This window comes from Culex quinquefasciatus, chromosome 3 (genome assembly GCF_015732765.1).
Source record: "Culex quinquefasciatus strain JHB chromosome 3, VPISU_Cqui_1.0_pri_paternal, whole genome shotgun sequence".
NCBI classification, from domain to species: domain Eukaryota; kingdom Metazoa; phylum Arthropoda; class Insecta; order Diptera; family Culicidae; genus Culex; species Culex quinquefasciatus.
The window spans coordinates 186,814,312-186,839,685 of record NC_051863.1 but is presented as its reverse complement, the minus strand read 5'-3'; the positions used below and the strand labels follow the sequence as shown (position 1 = coordinate 186,839,685).

The 25,374-nt window shown below is 41.7% G+C and overlaps 3 protein-coding genes across 3 annotated transcripts; 2 read left to right on the top strand and 1 right to left on the bottom strand.

Annotated features, from left to right (window-relative positions):
- The first annotated feature begins 579 nt into the window (after positions 1-579).
- Positions 580-2,914, top strand: LOC6048046 (protein ST7 homolog). The gene is given in 6 exon segments (XM_001864983.2): positions 580-790; positions 859-966; positions 1,038-1,283; positions 1,342-2,103; positions 2,106-2,261; positions 2,264-2,914. Coding segments are annotated over 6 exon segments (1,512 nt in total). The 5' UTR covers positions 580-759; the 3' UTR covers positions 2,473-2,914.
- Positions 2,915-9,993: 7,079 nt separating this feature from the next.
- LOC6048047 (probable malonyl-CoA-acyl carrier protein transacylase, mitochondrial) lies at positions 9,994-11,362 on the bottom strand. Its single transcript, XM_001864985.2, is given in 2 exon segments — positions 9,994-10,309; positions 10,312-11,362. Coding segments are annotated over 2 exon segments (1,188 nt in total). The 5' UTR covers positions 11,231-11,362; the 3' UTR covers positions 9,994-10,040.
- Positions 11,363-11,691: 329 nt separating this feature from the next.
- On the top strand, positions 11,692-23,603 carry LOC6048049 (ATP-dependent RNA helicase dbp2). Its single transcript, XM_001864984.2, is given in 5 exon segments — positions 11,692-11,830; positions 17,793-19,072; positions 21,642-21,820; positions 21,910-22,218; positions 22,221-23,603. Coding segments are annotated over 5 exon segments (2,058 nt in total). The 5' UTR covers positions 11,692-11,828; the 3' UTR covers positions 22,509-23,603.
- The last annotated feature ends 1,771 nt before the right edge of the window (positions 23,604-25,374 follow it).

Sequence of the window (25,374 nt, the reverse complement as noted above, 5' to 3'; positions counted from 1 at the left end):
ACAATATTCCTAGTGGTGAATGCATCAGAAATAAATATTATCTGAATTAAATCTTGACATGAAATTTACAGACAAGCTGATTTGTTAAAATGAACAGTAGATGGAACTAAAAAATCAAATCTCCAATTATTATTTTTTGTATAATTTCAAAACATTGGTGCCAAAAAGGTAGGAAAATGTATACTTCTGCTTGTATTTCGGGAATTCCCGGGAAATTTACAAATTTCCCGGGAAACGGGAAATATTTTTTTCCGGGAAATCCCGGGAATTCCCGGGATTTTTTTTCCCGGGACGGGAAATTGGACGCTCTAGTTTTATTGTCTGGAAATTGGGTCCTTCAAATAAATTAAAATTATTGATATTGTTATTCACAATGATACATTTATTTTTCGAGTACAATGACCTTTTTTACGACCTCATTTTCCGGTGTACATAAAAATTGACATAAGACTTTAGGTGCCTATGTGCCCTTTTCAGATGTTTCTCCCGAAGCTGCACTCTCACACCAACGCAAACCCAAACAACGCTCACCTATCTTTCAGTTCCCACCTTGCCCCTTTCGACCGAGCAGTCGCAGCTGTCACTTTTGTAAACCAACAAAAAAAAAGAGAAAAGAGTTGTTCTCCCCAACTTTTTTCGTGTCGTTCGTGTGTTGTGCTTGTGAATTTTTTCTTCGCCAACTCTATTTTCTGCCGCCGTTCCGGTTGGTTGTCCGTGGCCGGCCACTTCCGGGACTCGCACCGCCGCCAAACAGCCAGGATGTGGGACTCGTCGGTTTTTCTCAGCACTTGTGAGTTTTTTTGGAGTTTTGTTTTTTCCTTCTTGCTGCGGCTTCTAATCTGGAAGAATTTTTTTCAGTGACTCCGAAATTTTACGTCGCCCTCACCGGAACGTCCAGCTTGATTTCCGGATTGATTCTTATCTTTGAGTGGTGGTACTTCCGCAAGTATGGAACGTCTTTTATCGGTGAGTTTGAGTTGAAATTGGTTGGTTTTTTTGTTTGGGGAAAGATAGATTTGTTTCCCCTTCCTCCGCAGAGCAAGTGTCCATCAACCACATTAGTCCGTGGATCGGAGGTGGGGAGGCCGGGACCGGATCGGAGAGCGCCACGGCCACGCCGACCACTCAGAGCATGCCGGAGTGTAAGGTTTGGCGAAATCCTTTGAATCTGCTGCGTGGTGCCGAGTACCAGAGGTTCTACTGGGCAACGCAGAAGGAACCGCTCACGTTTTACGATATGAACCTCTCGGCGCAGGATCATCAGACGTTCTTTACTTGCGAGGGTGGGTTAAAATTTCCTAGCCGGTAGAAGTCGTCGGAAACGTAAAATTCTTTTTTCAGGTGATGCCGGCAAGGCCGAGTACGAGATTATGCAGACGGCGTGGCGCGAGCGGAATCCGGTTGTTCGCATCAAGGCGGCCAACAATGCGTTGGAGATCAACAAGGACTGCGCGCCGGCCTATATCTTGCTGGCCGAGGAGGAATCCACCACCATTTTGGAGGCGGAGCGAATTCTGCGGACCGCGCTGAAGGTCGCGGAGGGAAATTACAAAAAGTCCCAGGCTGTTCAGCACCAGGGCGCCGTCATGGAGGGTGTGTTCAGGCGGGACACCAATGTGTTGATTTACATTAAACGTCGGTTGGCCATGTGCGCCCGCAAGTTGGGCAAGCTCAAGGAAGCGGTCAAGATGTTTCGTGATTTAACGAAGGAGATTCCACCGATTATGAATGTGTTGAACATTCACGAGAATCTGCTCGAGGCACTGCTGGAGATGCAAGCGTACGCCGACTGCCAAGCTGTGCTGGCCAAGTACGACGACATTTCACTGCCCAAATCGGCCACCATCTGTTACACCGCAGCCCTGCTCAAGGCCCGTGTTGTGGCGGAGAAATTCTCCCCGGATGTGGCTTCCAAGCGAGGTCTCACGCCGGCCGAAATGAGTGCCGTCGAGGCGATTCACCGGGCGGTCGAATTTAACCCTCACGTGCCCAAATATCTGCTCGAGATGAAGCAACTAATCCTTCCCCCGGAGCACATCCTCAAACGTGGAGACTCGGAAGCGCTGGCCTACGCCTTCTTCCACCTTCAGCACTGGAAGAACGTCGAGGTGCGCTCAACCTTCTGCACTGTACCTGGGAGGGCACCTTCCGGATGCTGCCCTACCCCCTCGAGCGTGGCCATCTCTTCTACCCGTATCCCACGTGCACCGAGTGCGCCGACCGGGAACTGCTGCCCTCCTTCCACGAGGTGTCCGTCTATCCGAAAAAGAACTGCCCTTTTTCATCCTCTTCACGGCCGGACTCTGCTCCATAACCGCCCTGCTGGCCCTCCTCACCCACCAATATCCGGAATCGATGGGCATCTTCGCCAGCCACCTGCTCCAGTGGTTCACGCTGCCCTTTAACTTTGTCAAGGAACGCATCGAAACCATCTGGCCGTGCAATCTGCTGCAGCATCTCTCTCGTATTTAAACGCGCGCTCTCTCACTTAATCACTAAATAACAACAACAACAACAACAACAAGAAAAAGCAGTTAAATTATGCCATTTTTAAAAACAACCGCGTAAGCAGCAACCTTTTTCAAACATGCGACAAACTCTGTAATTTTAAAACGTTGTTTCCCCCATTTTTGGCTTGGTGCGTTCGCATCTCTGCGAGAATTAACGGCTAGAGATGGAACTGCGGCATGAGACAGTACTACAAAAAATAACTAATAATTATAAAATACACTCTATATATTGTATGGTAGAAATTGAAGAAAACCCGCACACACACACACACACACACACAAAATCCCACACAATCACACAAATTGTGTAGAAATTATGATAAAGTGTATCTTTATGTGTATTTGTGACAAAATAATGTTTTTTTTTTCGTGGAAAAATAATGAAGCAAGCAAAAAAGCACAAACTGGTAACACTTATTGCATCCGAACATTCTTTTCAAGACTTGAAACTTTGAAGGTATTCATGAAACAGATCTAGACGTCCGAAGGCATTAAAAAAATCTTCGTTTCTTACAACAACAAAATTATGGAAAATTTTCCACGAGGAGGGCGTTATATTAAATGTTTGCCCTATTTAAAAAGTAGTCTTGAAAAGATTAGTTTAATTTTTTAATATTGAACATCGCACCATTAGTTGAAATAGGCATTAGACCATGGATGGTGTTATTTCATCCATTTCATTCACCGCACGAAACTGGTAAAGGGTCCTTTTCTCGCCCCAATTCCCAATTTTTCAAAAAAATCTTGATAATCGCTCTGTATTTAGAGCGGAAGCTTTATGCGGCCATCCAAAATGCAGGTAACGTAGGGGAAATAAACCCATTTTAAGCCTAATAAGCGGTCATGTTTGAATGATGCTGGATAATCTGGAGTGTTCCTTGAAATTTACTAAAACCAAGTACATCAACGAGTAGAGCATCTTTTTGTGAACATTTCTGTTTATTTTCACTTTTACAAAAAGTTCTTCTATTCCTGTTACAAGCATTTGAAAAAAATATTTCCAAAATGTATTCTTATCAAACGAGTGCATTGAGCCACGCCCATCTTCCTATTTTCAGCTAAGTTTTTTTTTGTACCAGGCATCCAGTAACAACAAAAACTTGCACCGCAAAAATCTTCTAGGGTCCATTTAACCAAAATTCCGCTATAAAAGCATTTTTGTCCGTTTTCAAATGTTAAGTCAGATTTTTAAAATTTGAAAATATTTTTATCGTAGAGCTCAGACAATTTTACATAAGAATGACTATTTGCACTTGATAGTTTGACACAGGGAGCGTTCTTTTAATATGTAACGCAAAATTTTAGATTATTTATTATCAGCAAATTTAAAACTTTAAATGTTTTACAATTTTGAAAAACATGCTCACAAATTAAAAAAAAATCTGTGAATTAAAATGGTGGCACAAATGACTGCATTAAAAAATAGAATAGAGTTATCTAAGCCCGAGCTCACGCACACTAGTACACCATTTGTTTTGCTGGACGGTACAAAATGTAACCTCAATCTTTTTTGTGTATATGGAGCCAGTTACACTCGATAATGACATTTGAGAAGGGCGTAAGTGTTTTCAATATTTTTGTATTTCGTAATTTAAATATTGCTGTATCTCGAAGCCGTTGCATCGTATCAAAAAGTGGTCAAAGACAAACTTATAGGAAATTTGACGGGCTTTCCAAAAAAATACACTGAAAGAAAAAAACACTCCACTTTTGTGAGATTTTTAAAATTTTTAAGTTTAAAAGTCAAATTTGAAGGTGAGCCCACGATTTTTTTTTTCGTTTAAATTTTTGTGAAAATAGCTGTTCGGTACGAACGAAGCCAGAAACCCCACCGTGACGACCATCTGCGTTGCCGACGACGAGGGAGAAACGTCATAGAGTTATCTAAGCCCGAGCTCACGCACACTAGCACCCCATTTGTTTTGCTGGTGGGTACAAAATTTAACCTCAATCTTTTTCGTGTGCGTACACGCAATACATGCGCACGTAGATAACTCTATTTGCAACACACCAAGAGCGCGCGGGCAGCGCGCCAAGTAAGTCCGCTTACAACCTCCGACCGAGAAGGACGAAGCACAGTTTTTTAGAGTAGTAGCAGAAGGAAGAAGGGAAAGTGGGAGAAATAAAAGTAGAAAACGTAATCTCCGGTGTTTTCCATCCCCCGCAACTAACAACCATACAGTCGACCGCTTCCCATGTCGGCCAGGCCCGAACAATAGCCTAAGATGTTACAAAAAGACTCACGAAAAATGCAGGATGGAGCAACTCACCTAAAAAATACAAAAATCATTTACTGAAACTGTTTTTTTTTTTCAAAAGTGCTCTAAACGTCAAAATTTTCAAAAACCGAACACGAGAGTCGACTCTCCAGACAATTTTACATAAAAGTTTCCATATTGACCATTGTCCTAAGTTCAATCCTTGTGAAGTTACAGCGGTTTAAAAAAAAAAATGTTGAAAAAATAGGTTTTTTAATGGTTTTTGGCAATTTCTATATGACAGACTTAATTTTTTTTAGTCTCGAAAATATGTTTAACGGAAAGCTCATCAAATTTCCCATAAGTTTGTGTTTGACCACATTTCAATTGGATGCATGGGCTTACAGATATAAGCTGATTACATTGCTCATGACTGAAAACATAATATTTTTTCAGTGTAGTGTAGTAACCTGGATAGTAAATTAGCTTATATCGACGCCAACATTTCAAAAAGCATCATGTACAAACCATGCGTTTTGAGAAAACCGCATTTGAATGTTGAGCATCCATTTTCAATTCCCATTTTAATATAAAAGCAAAATAAGATGTTCTAATAATAACAAACGATGAAAAACGTTGCTTTTATTGATACTTGATCATCCAAATTCAATAAAACATCACTTCCGTAATTTTATTTGAGAAAAACAAACATAACTCCTTTTGAAATCACCAACGTCTATATCACCCTGCTGTCATTGAGGGGGGGGGCTTTGTTATGATTCGTTTTTCTTCGCCGAATGTACATTGCGGCATTTTTCATGATGCTTTTTTTTCGTCACGAGGTGTAGTCTTTTGTTTGACAGGTTGACAGGGCTATATAAACAGGGACTGCTGATGGCAGAGATTTTGTTTATGTTACTTTATTTAGAATCATGATTAAAGAGACTTAACTGATGTAACTTTTGCTCATTTTTGGTGGAGAGATAGCTTATTAGGAGTACTTTCAGAATATGCAATAACCTAGAAAGTGTCAAAATGTACATGATGCCTTTTGAAATGTTACCGTCGATATCTGCAAGCCCATACATCCAATTGAAATGGGGTCAAAGACAAACTTATAGGAAATTGGACGAGCTTTCCGGTAAATATATTTTTGAGACTGAAAAATCAAGTCTGTCATATAGAAATTGCCAAAAACCATCAAAAACCCTATTTTTTCAACACTTTTATTTTTAAAACCGCTGTAACTTCACAATGATTGGACTTAGGACAATTGTCAATATAGAGACTTTTATGTAAAATTGTCTGGAGAGTCGACTCTCGTGTTCGGTTTTTAAAAATTTTGACGTTTAGAGCACTTTTGAAAAAAACGGTTTCAGTAAATGATTTTTGTATTTTTTAGGTGAGTTGCTCCATCCTGCATTTTTCGTGAGTCTTTTTGTAACATCTTAGGCTATTTTCACAAAAATTTTGAACGAAAAAAAATCGTGGGCTCACCTTCAAATTTGACTTTTAAACTCAAAAATTAAAAAAATCTCATAAAAGTGGAGTGTTTTTTTCTTTCAGTGTATTTTTTTTTCGGAAAGCCCGTCAAATTTCCTATAAGTTTGTATTGGACTACTTTTTGTTAAGATGCAACGGCTTTGAGATACAGCAATATTTAAATTACGAAATACAAAAATATTGAAAACACTTACGCCCTTCTCAAATGTCATTATCGAGTGTAACTGGCTCCATGTACACAAAATAGTAGTTTATGCAACAAGTTGCAAAAAGAGGATTTTTTCAGCACGAGTCGTACATTTATCCAACGAGATTCACCGAGTTGGATAAATACGAAGAGTGCTGAAAAAAATCAAGTTTTGCAACGAGTTCCATACAACATTTTTTGCAATTCCAAAAACTCCAATTGAGTGAAATTTCAAGTCAAATTTTCATGCATTTTGTCAATAAATCGTTTGAATCAAAAAAATGTTGAAAAGTGTTACTTTTCGAAACAAGTGCTGAAAAGTTCAACTTTTCAGCACCCATTTCAGTGCTGAAAAGTAGAACTTTTCAGCACCCATTTCAGTGCTGAAAAGTAGAACTTTTCAGCATTTATTTTGAAATGTGTTGCTATTCGATTCTGTTATTTTTGGTACAGAAAAGTAGGCTATTTCGTCGTTCAAGAATGACAGGAAAAGTAAGTAGTTTCACGACGGAATTGCAAAAATGGCTTTTATAGGCCTAGGATAACATGTCTACAAAGTTTCATTGAAATCGGAGAGGGTCGAGAAAAAAGTACCTTAAAAATTCCTGTTTTGGGCTGGAATTGCTCTAAAGTACTTTTAGAATGCAAAATCAATTTTGCTTTTTTAAAGAATACTTTAAAAAATTTTGTTCAGGTTTTCGATTTGAAAAAAAAACATATCTCCTTAACCAGATTTTGCACCATCACGCATTTTGGCTCCGAAGATGTCTTTTTAGTCTCCGGCATTGAAAATAATAAAAATAATAACTTTTGTTGGTAATAAGTTAATTAGAAAATGGTTTTTTTTCCGTGTACCTTTTTTCCTAAAATTCCTCATCATAACCTACAACTTTTCCCGAGACACCAAATCGATCAGAAAATCCCTTCTCAAGATACAGATTGTCATACATTTACCCACTTTGTATGACTAGTCGAAAAAAATTGTCGGGAGACTTGTAAGGAAAAACTTATGATGCAAAATTGCTTTTTTGACATAGAGAATGAAATGACAAAGTTTCATTTAAATAAAAAAAATAACATTAAAAATCTCAATTCGCAATTCGCAATTTTCAGTGTAAGAACGGGCCTTGACCGATCTTATGCACTAGGTTCCCGACGAACACGCACTGCCCTTACACCTACATCTCACCCTTGCTCTGAGTCAGTACGAGCAGCACGCTAGAACACGCTTTGAGTGTTCGTGCCAGGCATGCACACCTTCTTTTCCGGTTAAGCATTTAAACTCGGCCGGGGGTGGTACATTACGTAGGGTTTGATGTAAGTATAAGCGCCTAACCATTCATTGTGTGCCTATCAACTTTCATTAAAGCAAAAACTGTTTTATTTTTAGTTTGAAATCAAAAACTAATTGTTATTTTACTGTATATTGTTTTCTCCTGAAATCTTTCCTAGTGTTGAGTCGTGTTTATCTGTTGCTATTTCTTTTGTCGCGGTGTTTTGTTACAATATTTTGGTCCTAAGCATTTTAGAAAAGTTTATCAAAAATACAATAGTAATATTTGTGTTAATCCTTTAATCATTCCATAAATTGAGTAAAAGCTCGAACCTCACTTGCTTAAGAAAAAGGTGAAATTTCAAACAATGGACAGTGAAGGAAATATACTATGTAAAGAATCAATAGTAAAAGAAAGATAGTTGAAATTAGAAATTATTCAAATAGATAAATAAAGAAAATGCACATGATAAACAAAATTGACATCGCTGCCAAATTAAGGGAAAGCAGACAGTTTGTTACAGCAGCATCAATTGGTAAAATAGAGTGGAAAAGTGTTGAGAAATAAGAGAATCAAATAAGTAAAATCGAAATCAAATAGAGGATAGTAAACAGAAGCCGTTCAAGAAAATCAGTGAAACAAAATAAACAGAAGATAGCTGTTAGTTTAAATGGAAAGAAGAGAAACCCCGTTCTGCGATGCTCAGGTACATCCACAGCAGTTGACTCAACATACTGCGAATCCAAACAATACCGTCTACAATCACAAATTACTTCCCTTTCCCACATTGACGCGCCCCTTTCTTCTAGCCGTCTCTACTCTGACCCTCGCTGGTCAAAGGTTTACGAGTCGTTTCCACAGGCCACCAGCTAGGTTACACCTTGTCATCATGATGACTAAACCAAGCCAACGTGGAGGTAAGAAAATAGGACACTTGCAAGGAACCAGAGCCATGCTGTTTTGTCCAGCACTACGGATGTAGTTGGGCTCCTTCCAGGATGTTCCTCGCCTGGATGTGTCAACCGACGAGTATCATCAGTATCATGCACCCTTGGCCTGCAAAAAAAAAAAAAAAAAAAAAAATATTGAAAACACTTACGCCCTTCTCAAATGTCATTATCGAGTGTAACTGGCTCCATGTACACAAAATAGTAGTTTATGCAACAAGTTGCAAAAAGAGGATTTTTTCAGCACGAGTCGTACATTTATCCAACGAGATTCACCGAGTTGGATAAATACGAAGAGTGCTGAAAAAAATCAAGTTTTGCAACGAGTTCCATACAACATTTTTTGCAATTCCAAAAACTCCAATTGAGTGAAATTTCAAGTCAAATTTTCATGCATTTTGTCAATAAATCGTTTGAATCAAAAAAATGTTGAAAAGTGTTACTTTTCGAAACAAGTGCTGAAAAGTTCAACTTTTCAGCACCCATTTCAGTGCTGAAAAGTAGAACTTTTCAGCACCCATTTCAGTGCTGAAAAGTAGAACTTTTCAGCATTTATTTTGAAATGTGTTGCTATTCGATTCTGTTATTTTTGGTACAGAAAAGTAGGCTATTTCGTCGTTCAAGAATGACAGGAAAAGTAAGTAGTTTCACGACGGAATTGCATAAATGGCTTTTATAGGCCTAGGATAACATGTCTACAAAGTTTCATTAAAATCGGAGAGGGTCGAGAAAAAAGTACCTAAAAAATTCCTGTTTTGGGCTGGAATTGCTCTAAAGTACTTTTAGAATGCAAAATCAATTTTGCTTTTTATAAGAATACTTTAAAAAATTTTGTTCAGGTTTTCGATTTGAAAAAAAAAACATATCTCCTTAACCATCACGCATTTTGGCTCCGAAGATGTCTTTTTAGTCTCCTGAAACACATTAAAAATAATAAAAATAATAACTTTTGTTGGTAATAAGTTAATTAGAAAATGGTTTTTTTCCGTGTACCTTTTTTCCTAAAATTCCTCATCATAACCTACAACTTTTCCCGAGACACCAAATCGATCAGAAAATCCCTTCTCAAGATACAGATTGTCATACATTTACCCACTTTGTATGACTAGTCGAAAAAAATTGTCGGGAGACTTGTAAGGAAAAACTTATGATGCAAAATTGCTTTTTTTGACATAGAGAATGAAATGACAAAGTTTCATTTAAATAAAAAAATAACATTAAAAATCGCAAGAAAATGGCGTAACCGTAGAGAACATGTAGGAAAATAAGTTTTTTTGTTTTTAGATCATTTCCAGCCAAAATCGACTCGAGGATCGATTCAAAATTTTCACTGTTTAAACGGGAATTTCTCAAACATTCACAAGACCAATAAAATTCATCCTTATAAAAAAAATCTATTTCTCACAACGTTTACCTCTTATTCACGCCTCTATGCTGAACGCCGAGTCCCACGCCTTCCCGTTGACCTGCTTCAGAATCGTCTTCAAGCCTTGCCCGGGACCGCACTCGAACGTCCGCGGGAAGTTCTCCCCCGCCTTCCGCTCGTACAGATTGTGCAACGTTTGCTCCCACTTGACGGGTCGCGTAATCTGCTTCGGCAGCTGGCCCAGAATGTGGCCCGCATTTCGGTACCGCTTGCCGTCCACGTTCGAGTAAACGCCGATGATCGGATCTTCGATGGTGATCTTTTGAGTGCCTTCGCAAACGGTTCCACGGCCGACGCCATCAGTTCGGTGTGGAAGGCCCCGCTGACCGGAAGTCGCTTGATCCGTTTGATGCCGTACTTTTTCCCGTTCGCTTCGAGGAACTTGAGCGCGTCTTCGCTGCCGGCAATGACCTTGCAGCTTGGGTAGAGATAGTTCGCTATCCGGCACTCGGGACTCTCTACGCCCCGCTGAATGCACCAATCCAGGGCACCCTTGCAGGCCTCCCCGATGCGGGCGTCCGCTCCGTACAGAACCGTGGCCATTCCGCTTGTGTGCTGCTCGCTGGCCAGTTGCATCGCCTCGGCTCGAATCTGCACCAATCTGAGCGCTTTATCGAACGGAAGTGCTCCGGCAAAAACCAGCGCGGAAATCTCGCCTAAACTGAATCCGGCCGTGGCGAAGCAGTTCTCAATTGCGTTCGGCCGCTCCTCTTTGAGCTGTTCCAGCGCGGCCAACGACGAAACCATGACCGCCGGCTGGCAGTGCCTCGTTTGGTCCAGCTTCTCCCGGGGCCCGTCCAGACAAAGTTTCAACAGATCGTACCCGAGCACCTCGTTGGCCAGCTGGAAGATGTCCCGCGCACCCGGGTACTTCAGCAACCGCTTCGCCATTCCGACGTACTGCGCGCCCTGCCCCGGGAACAGAATAATGGAAGTTTCACGGGGATCGATCCGGGGTCGCGACGATTTCAGTGACTGGTCCCGGCCCATGAACGTGCCGTCCACGTAGGGCAGTGTGGCCCAGGTGTCCTGCTCGGAGCGTGGTTTCGCGTCCTCAAACGTGGCGGCATTGTCCAGCAGATCGCGAACCTTTTCCTCGCCAAGGGCGGCGGTTGATTTATCTGGAGGTTTCGACGACAGGCTCGCGGAACGGTGCAACCGTCGGAAGATTACGCGTGAGAACATGATTTGCAGAATAAGATGGGTGTAACAGTCGAATAAAATATTTGAAACATCCGGCAACTTTCAACTTTTTTACGTAAACAAAACAGACTTTTGACCGCACGCCGGGAACCGGCAAGGTATTTAAATCACAGACAATTAAACATTGTTTATGTGAAATTTGTAATGTAATGTTTTTCAAATAAAAATCTAAAAGAAAGAAAAAAAAGAAAACCTCAATCGAGTATCAACATTTTTCAGTTAATCTGAAAAAAATCAGATTAAAATGGATAACAAAATGTTTTCCTAACGCCTGAAACATAGATTACAAAAAAATGCATCTCAGTCCATTTGTCTGTGAAACAGCTGGTTCGGCCGTCAGTGCTGTCATTTGCAGGGGTGGAATGAAGAAAAACCTCATTTTTGACAGTTCGCGTGCTTTCGAAAGCTCCTGCTGGTCGTGGTGGCCTGCTTCTGGCCTTCTGCTCGCTGCGCTCCCAAAGCTCGTCGCAGTTTGAGTGAATCACCCAAAGTGTTAACATCGCGAAGCCCACGCCTGTCCGCTGTTTCGCCACATTTTGCTAGAATTTAACGCAAGGAACCTCCCAAAACCAGACTCAAAATGTAAGTAAACCCGCCGGGGTCACTTTGCGCTAGTTGAATTTCGGGGGAAGATGTTAGTTTCCGGGAAAATATGGATTTTCTAATCGGCCTGGCGACGGGCTGGGAAAATTTTACCCTTCGACAAGATGGCTGCCGTTTTGCACAGCAGCGGCTTGAAAATGCTGACTTGGATTTATTTCAGACTTTGGCTACTATTTTGCTTAGAAAATAGTACTGATTTTGTTTAAATCATACTATTTAAAGAATATTTTAACAAAATATAATCAAATTCTGCTCTTTTAAAGTCTGGACATTTTTCTTGAATTTTCCAGCCTTTTCCACATTTGCTGGAAAATTCCATAAAATCGTTCAAAGAGAAAATGAATGCGCCTGTGCGGGGAAGCACTAACATGCAACTGTACAAGAGCGAAAAAGAGGGGGAGTGGGTTTTCTTTTTCTCCCTCCCACATGAGGCTCTGGCTGCAGAAAAGCAGAAAAGAGCAGCGGATAAAAAGCTCGAACTTGGTGCAAGTACAGTTAAGTCATGATTGTGCATGACGCTCTGAGACACCAGCTGGTTAGTTTAGTTGGTCTAGTTAGCGTTGAAAGTGCTATTTTTCAATGTGTTAGTTGATGGCTGCACTGAACCGACGATATCCAACTCTCTCATGTTTCTGCAGTGGCTTTCGTTGGATGTTTCCAATTAATGAAATTGGAACTGAGAATGGAGTACCGGATTCGAGCAATGCTAAGTGCTTGAATAAATCGACGGTAACATTTCAAAAGGCATCATGTACATTTCGACACTTTCTGGGTTATTGCATATCCTGAAAGTACTCCTAATAAGCTACCTCTCCACCAAAAATGAGCAAAAGTTACTTCAGCAAAGTCTGTTTAATCATGATTTTAAATAAAGTAACATAAACAAAATCTCTGCCATCAGCAGTCCCTGTTTATATAGCCCTGTCAACCTGTCAAATAAAAGACTACATGAACCTCGTGACGAAAAAAAAGAATCATGAAAAAGGCGCCATGTACATTCGGCGGAGAAAAACGAATCATAACAAAGCGTCCCCCTCAATGACAGCAGGGTGATATATACGTTGGTGATTTCAAAAGAAGTTATGTTTGTTTTTCTCAAATAAAACTACGGAAATAATGGATGATCAAGTATCAATAAAAGCAACGTTTTTCATCGTTTGTTATCAGTAGAACATCTTATTTTGCTTTTATATTAAAATGGGAATTGAAAATAGATTCTCTACATTCAAATGCGTTTTTCTCAAAACGCTTAGTTTGTAGGTACATGATGCTTTTTGAAATATTGGCGTCGAAATGTGTTTCATTCGGCAAGCCAGATGGCATGATTTATCCCAGTCACGAGCAGAGCTGGTTCTGCAAGAATCCTGCTAGAACGGTGGAGCATTTTTGCTAGAATATCAAGCTCTGTAATAACTCTGCTAGAAATTCGTGACTGGGATGCACTATCCATCTAATTCAAAAGGCGCAATATTGCATGTTTGCTCTTTTTTTCGAAAAGATCATAATGTTTTCCAAATGTTTCACTTTTTAACATTGAAGATCGGACCGTTAATTGGGTCCTAAAATGAAGCTTAGATTGCTGATATTATTTTTTGCAATTCCATCGTGAAACCACTTACATTTCCTGTCATTCTTGAACGACGAAATAGCCTACTTTTCTGTACCAAAAATAACAGAATCGAATAGCAACACTTTTCAAAATAAATGCTGAAAAGTTCTACTTTTCAGCACTCAAATGGGTGCTGAAAAGTTGAACTTTTCAGCACTTGTTTCGAGAAGTAAAACTTTTCAACATTTTTTTTGATTTAAACGATTTATTGACAAAATACATGAAAATTTGACTTAAAATTTCACTCAGTGTGTGTTTTTTGGAATTGCAAAAATGTTGTTGGAACTCGTTGCAAAACTCGTTTTTTTCAGCACTCTTCGTATTTATCCAACTCGGTGAACCTCGTTGGATAAATGTACGACTCGTGCTGAAAAAATCCTCTTTTTGCAACTTGTTGCATAAACTACTATTTAACAGCGATAAAGCTTATTTTTCTGAGTACATTGACCCTTTGTACGACCACAAAGAGTTTAAAATGGATTTTAAAATCAATTTTGAAAAATTAACCTCGCAGTCCTTCTTTTTTTTGTTTGTGGTAAACACACAATACACTGCAGCCATCTTGACGATGGAAACTGAAAACCTGGAGTTTTTTTTTTTGAAAAGGTCCAATAAATCAAATTTTGAGTTTTTGCAGGGTGTTTTTAAAACCGCTTTGAGTCAGGGGTATTAAAAACACCCAAAAAGCAAAAACTGAAAATTTGGTTTATTGGACCTTTAAAAAAAAACTCCGGACATAAAAAAAAATAAACGTATTTTTTCATAGTCTCTGCTTTTAGAACATTAAATTTTTATTCAAATCCTGATGGTTTGACACCAACTGTTGTCAAAAGAACGGGGTCACTTTTTAGTTTGACATCACTTTTACACGGAGTTCACACACAGTGCCAAACGTTTGTTTTGATTGTGTGCGTGAACGCCGTGTAAAAGTGACAGTTCGTCACTTTTAGTTTGACTTTGACCAGCAACGGGGTACAAAATTTGATTCTAAATTTATTTTTTTTTAATTTAATATGTCTTTATTGAACTTTCTTATAATAATTACATTTCTTTTACATGCTAAGTGGTATGGCCTAATGCTCTTCATCTTTGTTGTATTTTTCGTTTTATTATTAACTGATCACATTTATTTTATTTACTTCAAATTGTTTTACATTATTGCATTGAATCGAATACATTTGTGTAAAAAGAAAAAAATCACTTTAACAACTAATCCTAACTTAAAACTAAAAAAGCAAATTCATTGAAATATTCAAAATCATTAGAACGAGTAAACTACGAACTGTATTTTAAGATAAATCCTCCAAGCGTTCTTACTTGTTCCGCACGAGTTTTGCAACCACGCAGTGTTGTTGTCATCTCGATGAAAATGTTCAGAAGTTCTTGTGGTGAAAACAGGTCACTGCTGCCTTCATCCGTTGATGCTGGTTGGTTTTCCTCGGTTGCTGGCTGAAGCCAGGAGGTGTTGTATTCTCTGCAACTTTTTGCCGCTGATTCAACGGCAATGGCTGCAGATTTGGAACCACTCGAACAGATCCCGCTCCAGGTGACGCCAAAGCAGGAAAATCCACGTCCGTGAAAGTTGGTGATGTTTTGCGTCGATTTGGTTGGTGCCTCGTCGTCGCTTGCTGCCGAATTTTCACAAACTCAGCACGTTTTGGGCAGCTTCGATTCTTGGTCGAATGGTCGCCGCCGCAATTGAAGCATTTCGCTTCGATGTTCTCGTTGATTGTTTCGCAAGCTTGAGTTTTGTGCTCACCTCCGCAGGTTGCACAACGACTCTTGATGAAACAGTTCCTTCCACCATGCCCAAACTGCAAGCAGTTCGAACATTGTGTCACGTCTCGGTGCACTGGACGATAACGTTCCCAAGTGACGATGATGTTGAAAATTGCCCGAACTGCTTTCAGCTCAGACGGCGTTGTCGATCCTTTCTCGAAATGAACCAGGTACAGTTGATCACGATACTTGATGTCCTTGTTGTGTCTCGTCATCTTGAAGACTTCGATCACGTTCAACTTAAGAGTTTTGAGCTCTTCTTTCAGCACATTCGCATCCATGTCGTACAGGCCTCGGAGGACCTGTTTAATGGGGCGGTTACCTGGATCGTCATGGCTGTAGTATTCAATCTTTGTGTTGTTCAGGAAATCCCGAACGTAGTTGTAATCCTTTCTGGTAGGTAGCAGAATTTTGAGTCCATCAGCACACAAGCGAATGGAAGCTCGTAAAGCACCAGATTTGATAAACCCGGTCAGCCACTTTCGCACCGAATCCGATGACGATGTTTTCACTTTTCCCGTCGTTCAAATTCTTCCTTCTCGCTCACGTCCACAGGGAGGGTAGCGAACTGGTTTCCAGACATTTTTTGAGCGTCCTTGCTCAAACTGCCTGGCATTGCAGGTAGCGCTTCGGCATTCTTTAGCTTCTTCAAATCTGCCGATCCTGCTGGTGAGGACCGCCTCTTTTTCTTGCCGTGAGGCATTTTTGCACTTTTTTAGCACTTTTCAAGAGCTAAAATCCAGGAGTACCTCACTGATTGGTGGTCCACAAAGGAATGAAAATTTAATTAAAAAAGTGTCAAACGAAAAAGATTCCAACCATCGCGATGGCTCGGGAGTTATCGAGAAATTAAAAGTGCAACATGGAGTTAAACTTTCTGTCAAGCTGCTGTGAAGTTTACCATAACAGTTGCAAAAGTTTAACTCCATGTTACCGGCTCACATCTCTTTTTTAAATTTCCCGGTACCAAAATAAAAAAAAAAAGTTTTCCCATACAAATTTCCATACAAAATTTTATCGCTTTGCGCAAAGTGTTCCCAAATTTTAGGAAGTTGTTTTGGACCCCAAAAGGAACTGTAAAATAGCTGTTCTCACAAAATTTGAACAGCTTTATTTATTTATTTTTTTTTTTCAATTAGGCTGGTACAAATATTTTTAAAAGTTTTTGTCACACCCCCCCCTCCTCTTCAAAATTGGCCCGAAAAATCAGGGGGCAAATACAATTACAATAAACTTCAAAATTTCAATGAAAATTCAAGTGCAACCAGCTGAAATCAAATTAAAATACATTCTCCTGCGTTTAAAATAATTTTTAGCATGTTTGGGTTTATTAAAAAAAGTTAAGATTTTTTGAAAATTTTCGATGCAAAATCTTTTTTTTCGATTCAATTTTTGTTTTTGTCAGATCTTAGATTTTTTGAAAACTAATGATTGCAAAACAACTGAACTAGTGTAAAATGCATTTTAAAACATTTTTTTCATGTAAATGTAAAGACTATGGCGTGTTATTTAAATTTTTATATATATTTTTTATTTTTTTGCCCCTCCCTGGGTTCTGCCTCGGTGGAGTCGCTGGTAGGCAGTTGGACTAACAATCCAAAGGTCGTCAGTTCGAATCCGGGGTAGATGGAAGCATAGGTGTAAAAAGAGGTTTGCAATTGCCTCAACAATCATGCCTTCGGACACTTAGTTTCGAGTAGAAATCTCGCAAACGAGAACGCCAAGACAATGCTGAAGAGCGAATAATTTGAATTTTTTTACACTAATTTAATTGTTTTGCAATAATATTTAATTGTCAATGCAATAGTAAGATTTCACGAAAACAAAAAAAAATGCTAAAAATGTATTTATGTATTCGGAACTTAACATAGAAAATTTTCAAAAATACTGAAGATTTTAGAATAAACTCAATCATGATAAAATGTTTGTATGTAAACGCAGAAGAATACATTTTAAATTAATTTCAGCTGACTACACTTGAACTTTCATTGAATTTTTGAAAGGCGGGGTGACTAAATAGTTTATAAAATTTGTACCAGCCTAAGTTCAATTCAGATCCAAATTACCTTCTTGCTATGATATACAGTGTAAACTAACAGGATATCGTTTCAATAAAATACAATTACAATTACAAAAAAGTAATGAAATCATGAAAAAACTAAAAACTCAAAAGGTAGCATTGGAGGTGGAAAAATATTAGCCAAATAAATATAAAAACAAGAGAAGTAAAGTAACAAAACTTGCTCAAAATGCCGTTCTAATTACGAGAAAAATAAAAATGTTTAAAAAAATAAGCATTATAGGGTTAAGCAAACTAAGCGAAAGTAAGATCGGGTTCTACCAACGATAAACAATGGTTTCCGTGGAATTAAGCATTAGCATGTGCGCGAAATACGTCGCAACACTAGACCACGCGCAGCGTCTGCACCAACAAAGAGCCTGTGTGTGTTCGAGTTGCAATAAAAAAAAAACAAATATTTACCGCGCTTTCAAACTTCCACAAACACACGAGCTCCGATTAGCTGATAACAACAATTTCGTTTCGTTTCCCAGGTACGGTAATCGTCAACCATCAGCAGGAGGGTTCCGCGGTGGACGTCCAGGCGGTGGCGCTGGAGGCGGCGGTGGTGGCTTCCGCGGGGGTGATCGTCCCTCGGGCGGATTTGGAGGCGGCGGCTTCGGAGGAGGAGCCAACCGGGGTTCGTTTGGCGATCGGCAGGCCAACAACGGGGCCAACCTGCGCTCGATCAAGTGGACCAGCGGCGATCTGACGCCGTTCGAGAAGAACTTTTACAAGCCGTCGGAGCAGATTATGGCCCTGTCGGAGACGGATTTCAACGCGTACCTAGCCAAGCTGGAGATTACGCTGAAGGGACGGGATATCCCGAGGCCGTGCATTACGTTTGGGGACTGCGGTCTGCCGGATTATATTTTGGAGGAGACCGTCAAGCAGGGCTTCACCAAGCCGACGGCAATTCAGGCCCAAGGCATGCCAATTGCGATGACTGGCCGCGACATGGTCGGAATCGCCCAGACCGGATCGGGCAAAACGCTAGCGTACGTTGCGCCTGCTTTGGTCCACATCCAGCACCAGGAAACGGTTCATCGTGGGGATGGTCCGATCGCTTTGATTCTGGCCCCGACGCGTGAGTTGGCTCAGCAGATCCAGCAGGTGGCGAACGATTTTGGCCAGCGGACGAACACCAACAATACGTGCGTGTTTGGTGGTGCCCCGAAGGGACCGCAAATCCGTGATCTGGAACGCGGAGCGGAGATTGTGATTGCCACGCCCGGTCGGTTGATCGATTTCCTCGAGCGAGGAATCACGAACCTGCGACGGTGCACCTATCTGGTGCTTGACGAAGCCGACCGGATGTTGGACATGGGCTTCGAGCCTCAAATCCGCAAGATTATGGGCCAAATCCGTCCGGATCGCCAGGTGCTCATGTGGTCCGCCACGTGGCCCAAGGAAGTCCGCAACTTGGCGGAGGAATTCCTCAACGATTACATCCAGATCAACATCGGTTCGCTGAACCTGTCCGCCAACCACAACATCCTGCAAATCGTGGACGTTTGCGAGGACTACGAGAAGGACCAGAAGCTCATGAAGCTGTTGACGGAAATCTCGGCCGAGGCCGAAACCAAGACGATCGTGTTCGTCGAAACCAAGCGCCGCGTCGACGATATTACCCGCAGCATCTGCCGGAACGGGTGGCGCGCGGTTTCAATCCACGGTGACAAGTCCCAACAGGAGCGGGACTACGTACTGAATGCATTCCGAAACGGACGCCAGGGCATCCTGGTGGCCACCGACGTTGCCGCTCGTGGGCTGGGTAAGTGTTCCGGTGCGGGTCGCCTTGGTGATCGCCCACCGACGAACGCCACGCACCGTTGGCGGCCCGGCGGAGGTTGAACGCGCATGTGCCTCTTGCCACCGTCGGTCCGACCATCGGCTGCGTGTGTGTTGTTCTCTTTGTGTTTTTTGCTCCAACACCTGTTGCAAAGAAAAAACCGATGTAATCAGAGTAGCGTTACCTTTCAATCACTGGGATACTTATTCGCACCTACAAAGTTTTGTCAGTCAATCGTTTTGCGCCTGGCCGAGAGATCGCTTCCGAGACACACACATACACACTCAGTAAAACTTCCCCCTGCTCTCTGTACACACCTGCGCGACGACGACGACCTTCTGTATTTGTTTGTGGTTGATGTTCCGAGAAAGAGATGGCTTCATGTGTTTCCTGTATTCACGACGTTCAAACTAAAGAGAGAGAAAGCAAACTAGACGTTCTTTTCGTTGCAGCTTCCGGCCCGTTACTGGGGGATAGATTTAATCCTTTTCTCGTTTCAGATTCAGCGCAGTGGGAGTTCTTCGCGGATTTATGCAGGTGCTTGATTGTATATATTGATTTGTCGTTGTTACATTCTAAACCAGTGAATACCAGGAAAGCATTTGTTTGCGATAAAACTGTGGAGCATTTCTTTTCTTGTTTGTCATTAGCGTTTTCGATAGCGCTGGTGATATTTGGAAGCACAACAAAAACAAAAACCTAACAGGAAGCGTATCAGCCCTCACAACACAAATATGGAGGCAGTGCGTGTTGCAGTGTGTATAAGAAGAAAGTTAGAGAGACGAGAGAGAGGGATACCTTAGAGCAAAGTAAAGTCCGACCGTTTGTGCAATAGTTCCGAGCCCAAATCGCAACGTGTTTCCAGCGAGAAAGAACAAGCAATCACTGTGTTTATTCGAGAGAATCGAAACGAACTTACTTGTGGTAGGTTGTTCGGTTCTGTTTTGGGAAATTAACGCAGCTTCTAACAGTCCTCACATATCACATCTGTCGTTCAGCATGTTCGTACCAAGATCCCCAACCTGTTCCAAATAGCTTGAAAATGTCGTAATCGTTTGAAACGTTCCTCTGCTTATCAGTTTAGTATTGTTTGATTTCGGCTAAATTTGAAAACGAGTAAAAAGAAAGAAAACCAAACGACATTTTCTGCCCTCAGCTGCTTCGGGAAATTGTACGGAGGACAGTGATGTGAATAACTGTGCGATTGTCCTGGAAGCGGAATGGAAGGAATACGCTTTGAACCGTATTCAACCCAGCACCAGCAATCGAAAAACAAATACCAGTGAAACTATCTTCTCGTGTGCGATTGTGGGGCCAGTTTGAGTAAAAAAAGAAAAACTTTCAACGGACTATTGCCCAGAGCAGAACATTATGTTTCATTCACTTTACACTGTAATTCGATCATAAGTTGTTTGTTATATCATTCCCACTGAGATTGCGAAAAAAAAACAAGAAACATGCTTTGTCCCGCCGAGCTCGGGGCTTGTTGGTTTGTTCCGATATTCCGGAATAGAGCGGGTTTCCAAAGAAAGCATTTCAAGACAAAGGAGCACACCAAACTAAGCCAACCTCCCACCAACCAGGTAACTGAAAGTTTGTTCCGCTTATATTAAGGTTACTTCCTATAGCTGGCTTTGAATAACTCTCACCCCTCGAAAGGTTCAATCGTGTAACCGAAGCTGGCTTCTAACCCTTGCTTCACTAATTTCTTAAGCCGTGCGCTGACGTGTCTGTTCCCCTTCATAACGGAATGCAGTAAGAAATGGTTGAACAGCTTGGTAGTGCTACCTGGTAAAGTTACACACTGTTGGGAAATGAAAAAAAAAGCTAGCAAAACTAAAGCGATCAGTGAGTGAAATGTAAGAAAATGCGTTAAAATGTTAGGAACAGCAAACCTTCGTCCTTGATCTCCAGGCCATCTTTTTGACTGCACAAAAGCTCTCGTATGTCGATGTACTCTTAAAACAGAAAATCAGCCAATCAGTGAATTTGATTATTAGCGATTTGAGCAGTAGCGATCCGTGTGTGAAGTTCGTTTCGTCCTCAACTCTGTTCGTTTTCAAAGACAATAATCAAAGGCACGACGAGAAAAATGAAATTTTGATGTGGAAGACACGTTTCGAGCTTGTTCGTAAGTACGCAAACTGCTGTGATGAAAATTAGAGCCCCTTGCCGTTGAAGGAAATTTAAATTTGAGCGCGCGGAGAATCGATTCCAACAAACAATTCGAAAGAAATCATCACACCTAACTTGCGGACGGAAAATGGATTCTTCCTCATCAAGACATTTCGATCTGTACTCAAAAATCTGTTTTAAAGAACGTTTCGAATATTATCCCATTTGCTGTGGTTCTATTTCTCAGTTTGGCAGCTTGCCGCCGCCAAACTTTTGCATCGTTCCTCTATCTCTGTCTATGTCCCCTGCCATCATTGCGCCGTAATAACACAAAGCATTCTTCCTCCGTTATATACAAACACACACACACTCTTGCACACTCGAACGTGTGTACGAAACCTCACACTCGAACATGCGAACAAACTAAAAAACACAGACGTCGAAGACGTAAAGTTCGTAATCAATTACGACTACCCGTCGAACTCGGAAGATTACGTCCACCGCATCGGACGTACTGGCCGCTCGAACAACACCGGCACCGCGTACACGCTGTTCACCAACTCGAACGCGAACAAGGCGGGCGACCTCATCAATGTGCTGCGCGAAGCGAACCAGGTGAGTTTGTGACGCCGTTGCTCGGAGGGCACGCCGTCGGAAATAAACAGCTTTTGACATGTTTTTTTTTTCGCTTCATCGTCTTCCAGGTCATCAACCCGAAGCTGGTCGAGATGACCAAGCACGGAATGCGCGGCGGAGGTCGCAGCCGCTACGGCAATAACAACCGGTACGGCCAGAACCGTCCCCCGCGTGACAACAACGGCTACGGTGGCCAGCGCAACGACGGAGGCAACCGATTTGGAGCGGGTGGCAACAAGTTCGGCGGAGGTGGTGGCGGTGGAGCCGGCAACGGTTACGGCCAGCAGCGCGACCAGGGTAACCGTATGGCCAACGGATCGGGACCGCCCCGACCGAGCCGATTCTCGGCCGCACCTCCTCGGGGGCGTCCTCGTACGGAGGCTCGAACGGATCGGCCGGAGGTGGCTACGGAGCCAAGAGCGGTGGCTACCAGAACGGAGGCGGTGCCAGCAACGGAAGTGCCGCACCCGCCAACGGATACGGATCGTACAAACCGTACAGCTCTGCCCCTCCCAGCCAATCGGCGGCACCGGCTACCGGAGCGGCCCCGTCCTACGGAGCGTACCCACGACCTGCACCTGCACTAGCGTCCTACCAGTTTGCTTCGATGCCCCCGCAGGGCGGACAGGCGTTCGCGTTTCCCCCGCCACCAGTGGCCATGAACTAAATACCTGCTTTTATCATCCCCCTTGACTTTGTGACAAACCTACACAAAACATTCTTATCTCATTGATTCTTTTTTTGAGAAATCAAATATTTTCATCCCAAACTCATACTAGCAGAATGAACGTGAGTGAATATGATTAGTTTTAACGGAAACAAACAAAAACACACACACATTTACAAAAAAAAACATTAATGGTAAACCTACACAAACAAACATTAGGATTAAGCGCGTCCTATTTATTTAATTGATTGTTACTAGCCGGTACCGGTAGAGTGCCACAACAAAAAAGGAATATCAGCGGGGTGTGAGAACTCTTTTACTTTTCTTTTTTTTGTAATCCTCGATACGATTGATTACGTAAATGTGATATATATATTTGTAGCACATAACACCCGTCACCACCCCCCGAAACAAACAAGAAATAACTAGCGAAATGAAGAATTTAAGCGAATATTCTTTGCACTCACCGTTCCTTGTACGAAGAGAAATCAACATCAAAGTCATTGAATTTTGTATTTATTTCGTTTCCCAAGTGGAGGCTGGTTCTGCGCGCTAACACACGCAGATCATCATAAATTTTAGAACGAATGTGTGTACGACGCGGAATGAATTTTTGAAATACTGATTGAAAGTGTGAATTCTCTTGTGTAGGCAATAAAATGAAGCGTATATATTATAATATTCTCTTTAACTCATTGCAAAACGGTAGCACTCTATGATTAAAACTAAAGGTTAAACCGTGTCCGACGTGTGCGAGAGACGTGGGTGGGTCGTTGAATAGCGAAAAGTATTACAATACACTACAGGAAAACCCGCGACCCACCCAGTCGTGTGTCGCGCACCTTAACTATGTGTCTCAGATGTGTGGGCCAAACAGAGGAAGGACAATTGCGCCTGCCATCTTTTAACTAACCTTCCCCCCATATTGATTAAAAACATTCTTCTCCCAGCAGAAAAACAAAAAATGTGTGTGTTGTACGTAGGCAACTCTGAACTGTGTAATTTGTTTTGCCGGATGTGATTTTCGGTCGAATGAATGGCTACTGTTTTAGAGTGGAAGTGGATATAGTACAATAAAAGGATATCTTAAAATAAGTTAGTCTTGTCGTTACTGCTTCGAAATGCCTTCTTCCAGCTTCTCTGTCGTCAGCTGTAACCCGGACGAAATATTTTGTCTCCGATCCTCGAGAAATGTCATGCGGACAACGTCAACGATTTCAAGACATAGTCGACCCGAGCAGCTATGGCAGATAATCCCGGACAAACTGACTCAGCTGATCGAGGCCACGCTGGATCGTGTGATGTGCCACGTGCGTGCTTCAGGGAAATTAGCGGAACTCTTCATATCAAGTCTCACCGCTCAAGCTGTAAATGGTGATGAGTGGGTGGAGTTCGTGTACTGGGGGGATCGCTGGTAACCACTCACAACGAAACCAGGAATGGTATTCGGACTCTTAGTTTCGTTGGGAATCGTGACTAAAAAGAACATTGTCTTAAAGCTCTATCTGCGGTGTCAATCCATTTTTTTTTGAAGATGTAGCGCGTTGCCATCGCGTGCCCTCGGCGTGACATTCTAGGTACTTGAATCTTACGTCCAAAGCAGATATGATGTCTGCAACGTAACAGTTTTCTGACGCGTGCTAACAGCAACATTCCGTGCGCAACTAATGTCATGATTCGAAATCCGGACACTTAGTAGCATATCATTTTTGTTATAGCTGGCAAAAAATCATGTAATAAGTTGGAAATGTAGAAATATCATCAGGATGTAGTATAAACAGTCAGTTTCATGAAAATGCATGCAAAATATGTCTTTTCTAACAATTTTTCATCAGAATTTTAAAATTAAAATGACTTGTTGTGCTTCGAATCCCGGACACTGATAAAGCTGATTCGAAATCCGGACACTTTTGCTTCGAATTCCGGACACTCGATTTTACTTATGAATCGCATGAATTTGGACTGAAATGTTAGTGAATGGCATTCTTTAGGTCTCAAATAAGCAGTTTACATCAAAACAATCGATAGTTTATATAAAAATTTGCTAGAATTTGAGGAAATCGAAAACATAAATTTCTGCTTTGCCTTCCCGGTGCTTCGAACGCCTATGAAATATTTCAAGTGAAATGTTGCGCATTTTTGGTAAACTTATAATTTTGTTGTATTTAATTGTTTTGGCATTAACTACAGCGTTCAAACAAACTTTAAATGAAAGTTAATGTTGGAATTCATCAAATAACACAGTTTTGACATTCATAATGCTAACTTATATCCAAATAATTGATAAAATAAGATGGAGTGTCCGGGTTTCGAAGCGTCCGGGAATTCGAATCATGACGTTATATAGAGTTATCTAAGGCCGATCTCACGCACACTAGCACACCGTTTGTTTTGCAGGCTGGTACAAAATTTAACCTCTATCTTTTTCGTATACGTACACGCAATGCAATAGATATGTGTGTGTGTGCGCCGTGCACATCGGTATTGTTTTTCGTACCGTTCCCGCGAAAGTGCAAAATTTACACGAAAATACGCGTTAGTGGGGTGTGAAATTCATTGCATCCGTGTTCTGAACCCGTCTCCTGGCCCGGGAAAGTGATAGTCCGTGTTTTACGACCGTGAGTGAGACAAATCAATCACCAGATTTGACCGAATATCGCGTTCCGCCACGGGCAATTGAAAAAAAGTACAAAGAACTGCTAAGGCATCGTCGTCGTCGTCGCGATCGATGGTCGTTGTATTGTGTCGCGCGGCGTGTGGAAGTGTACCGCGAAGACCATACTGACGCGTGTCGTCGTCGTCCTCGTCACTGTGTCTGTTGCTACGAGAGTCGTGTATAGAAGAGAAGCCGTTGGTGCACGGTGGG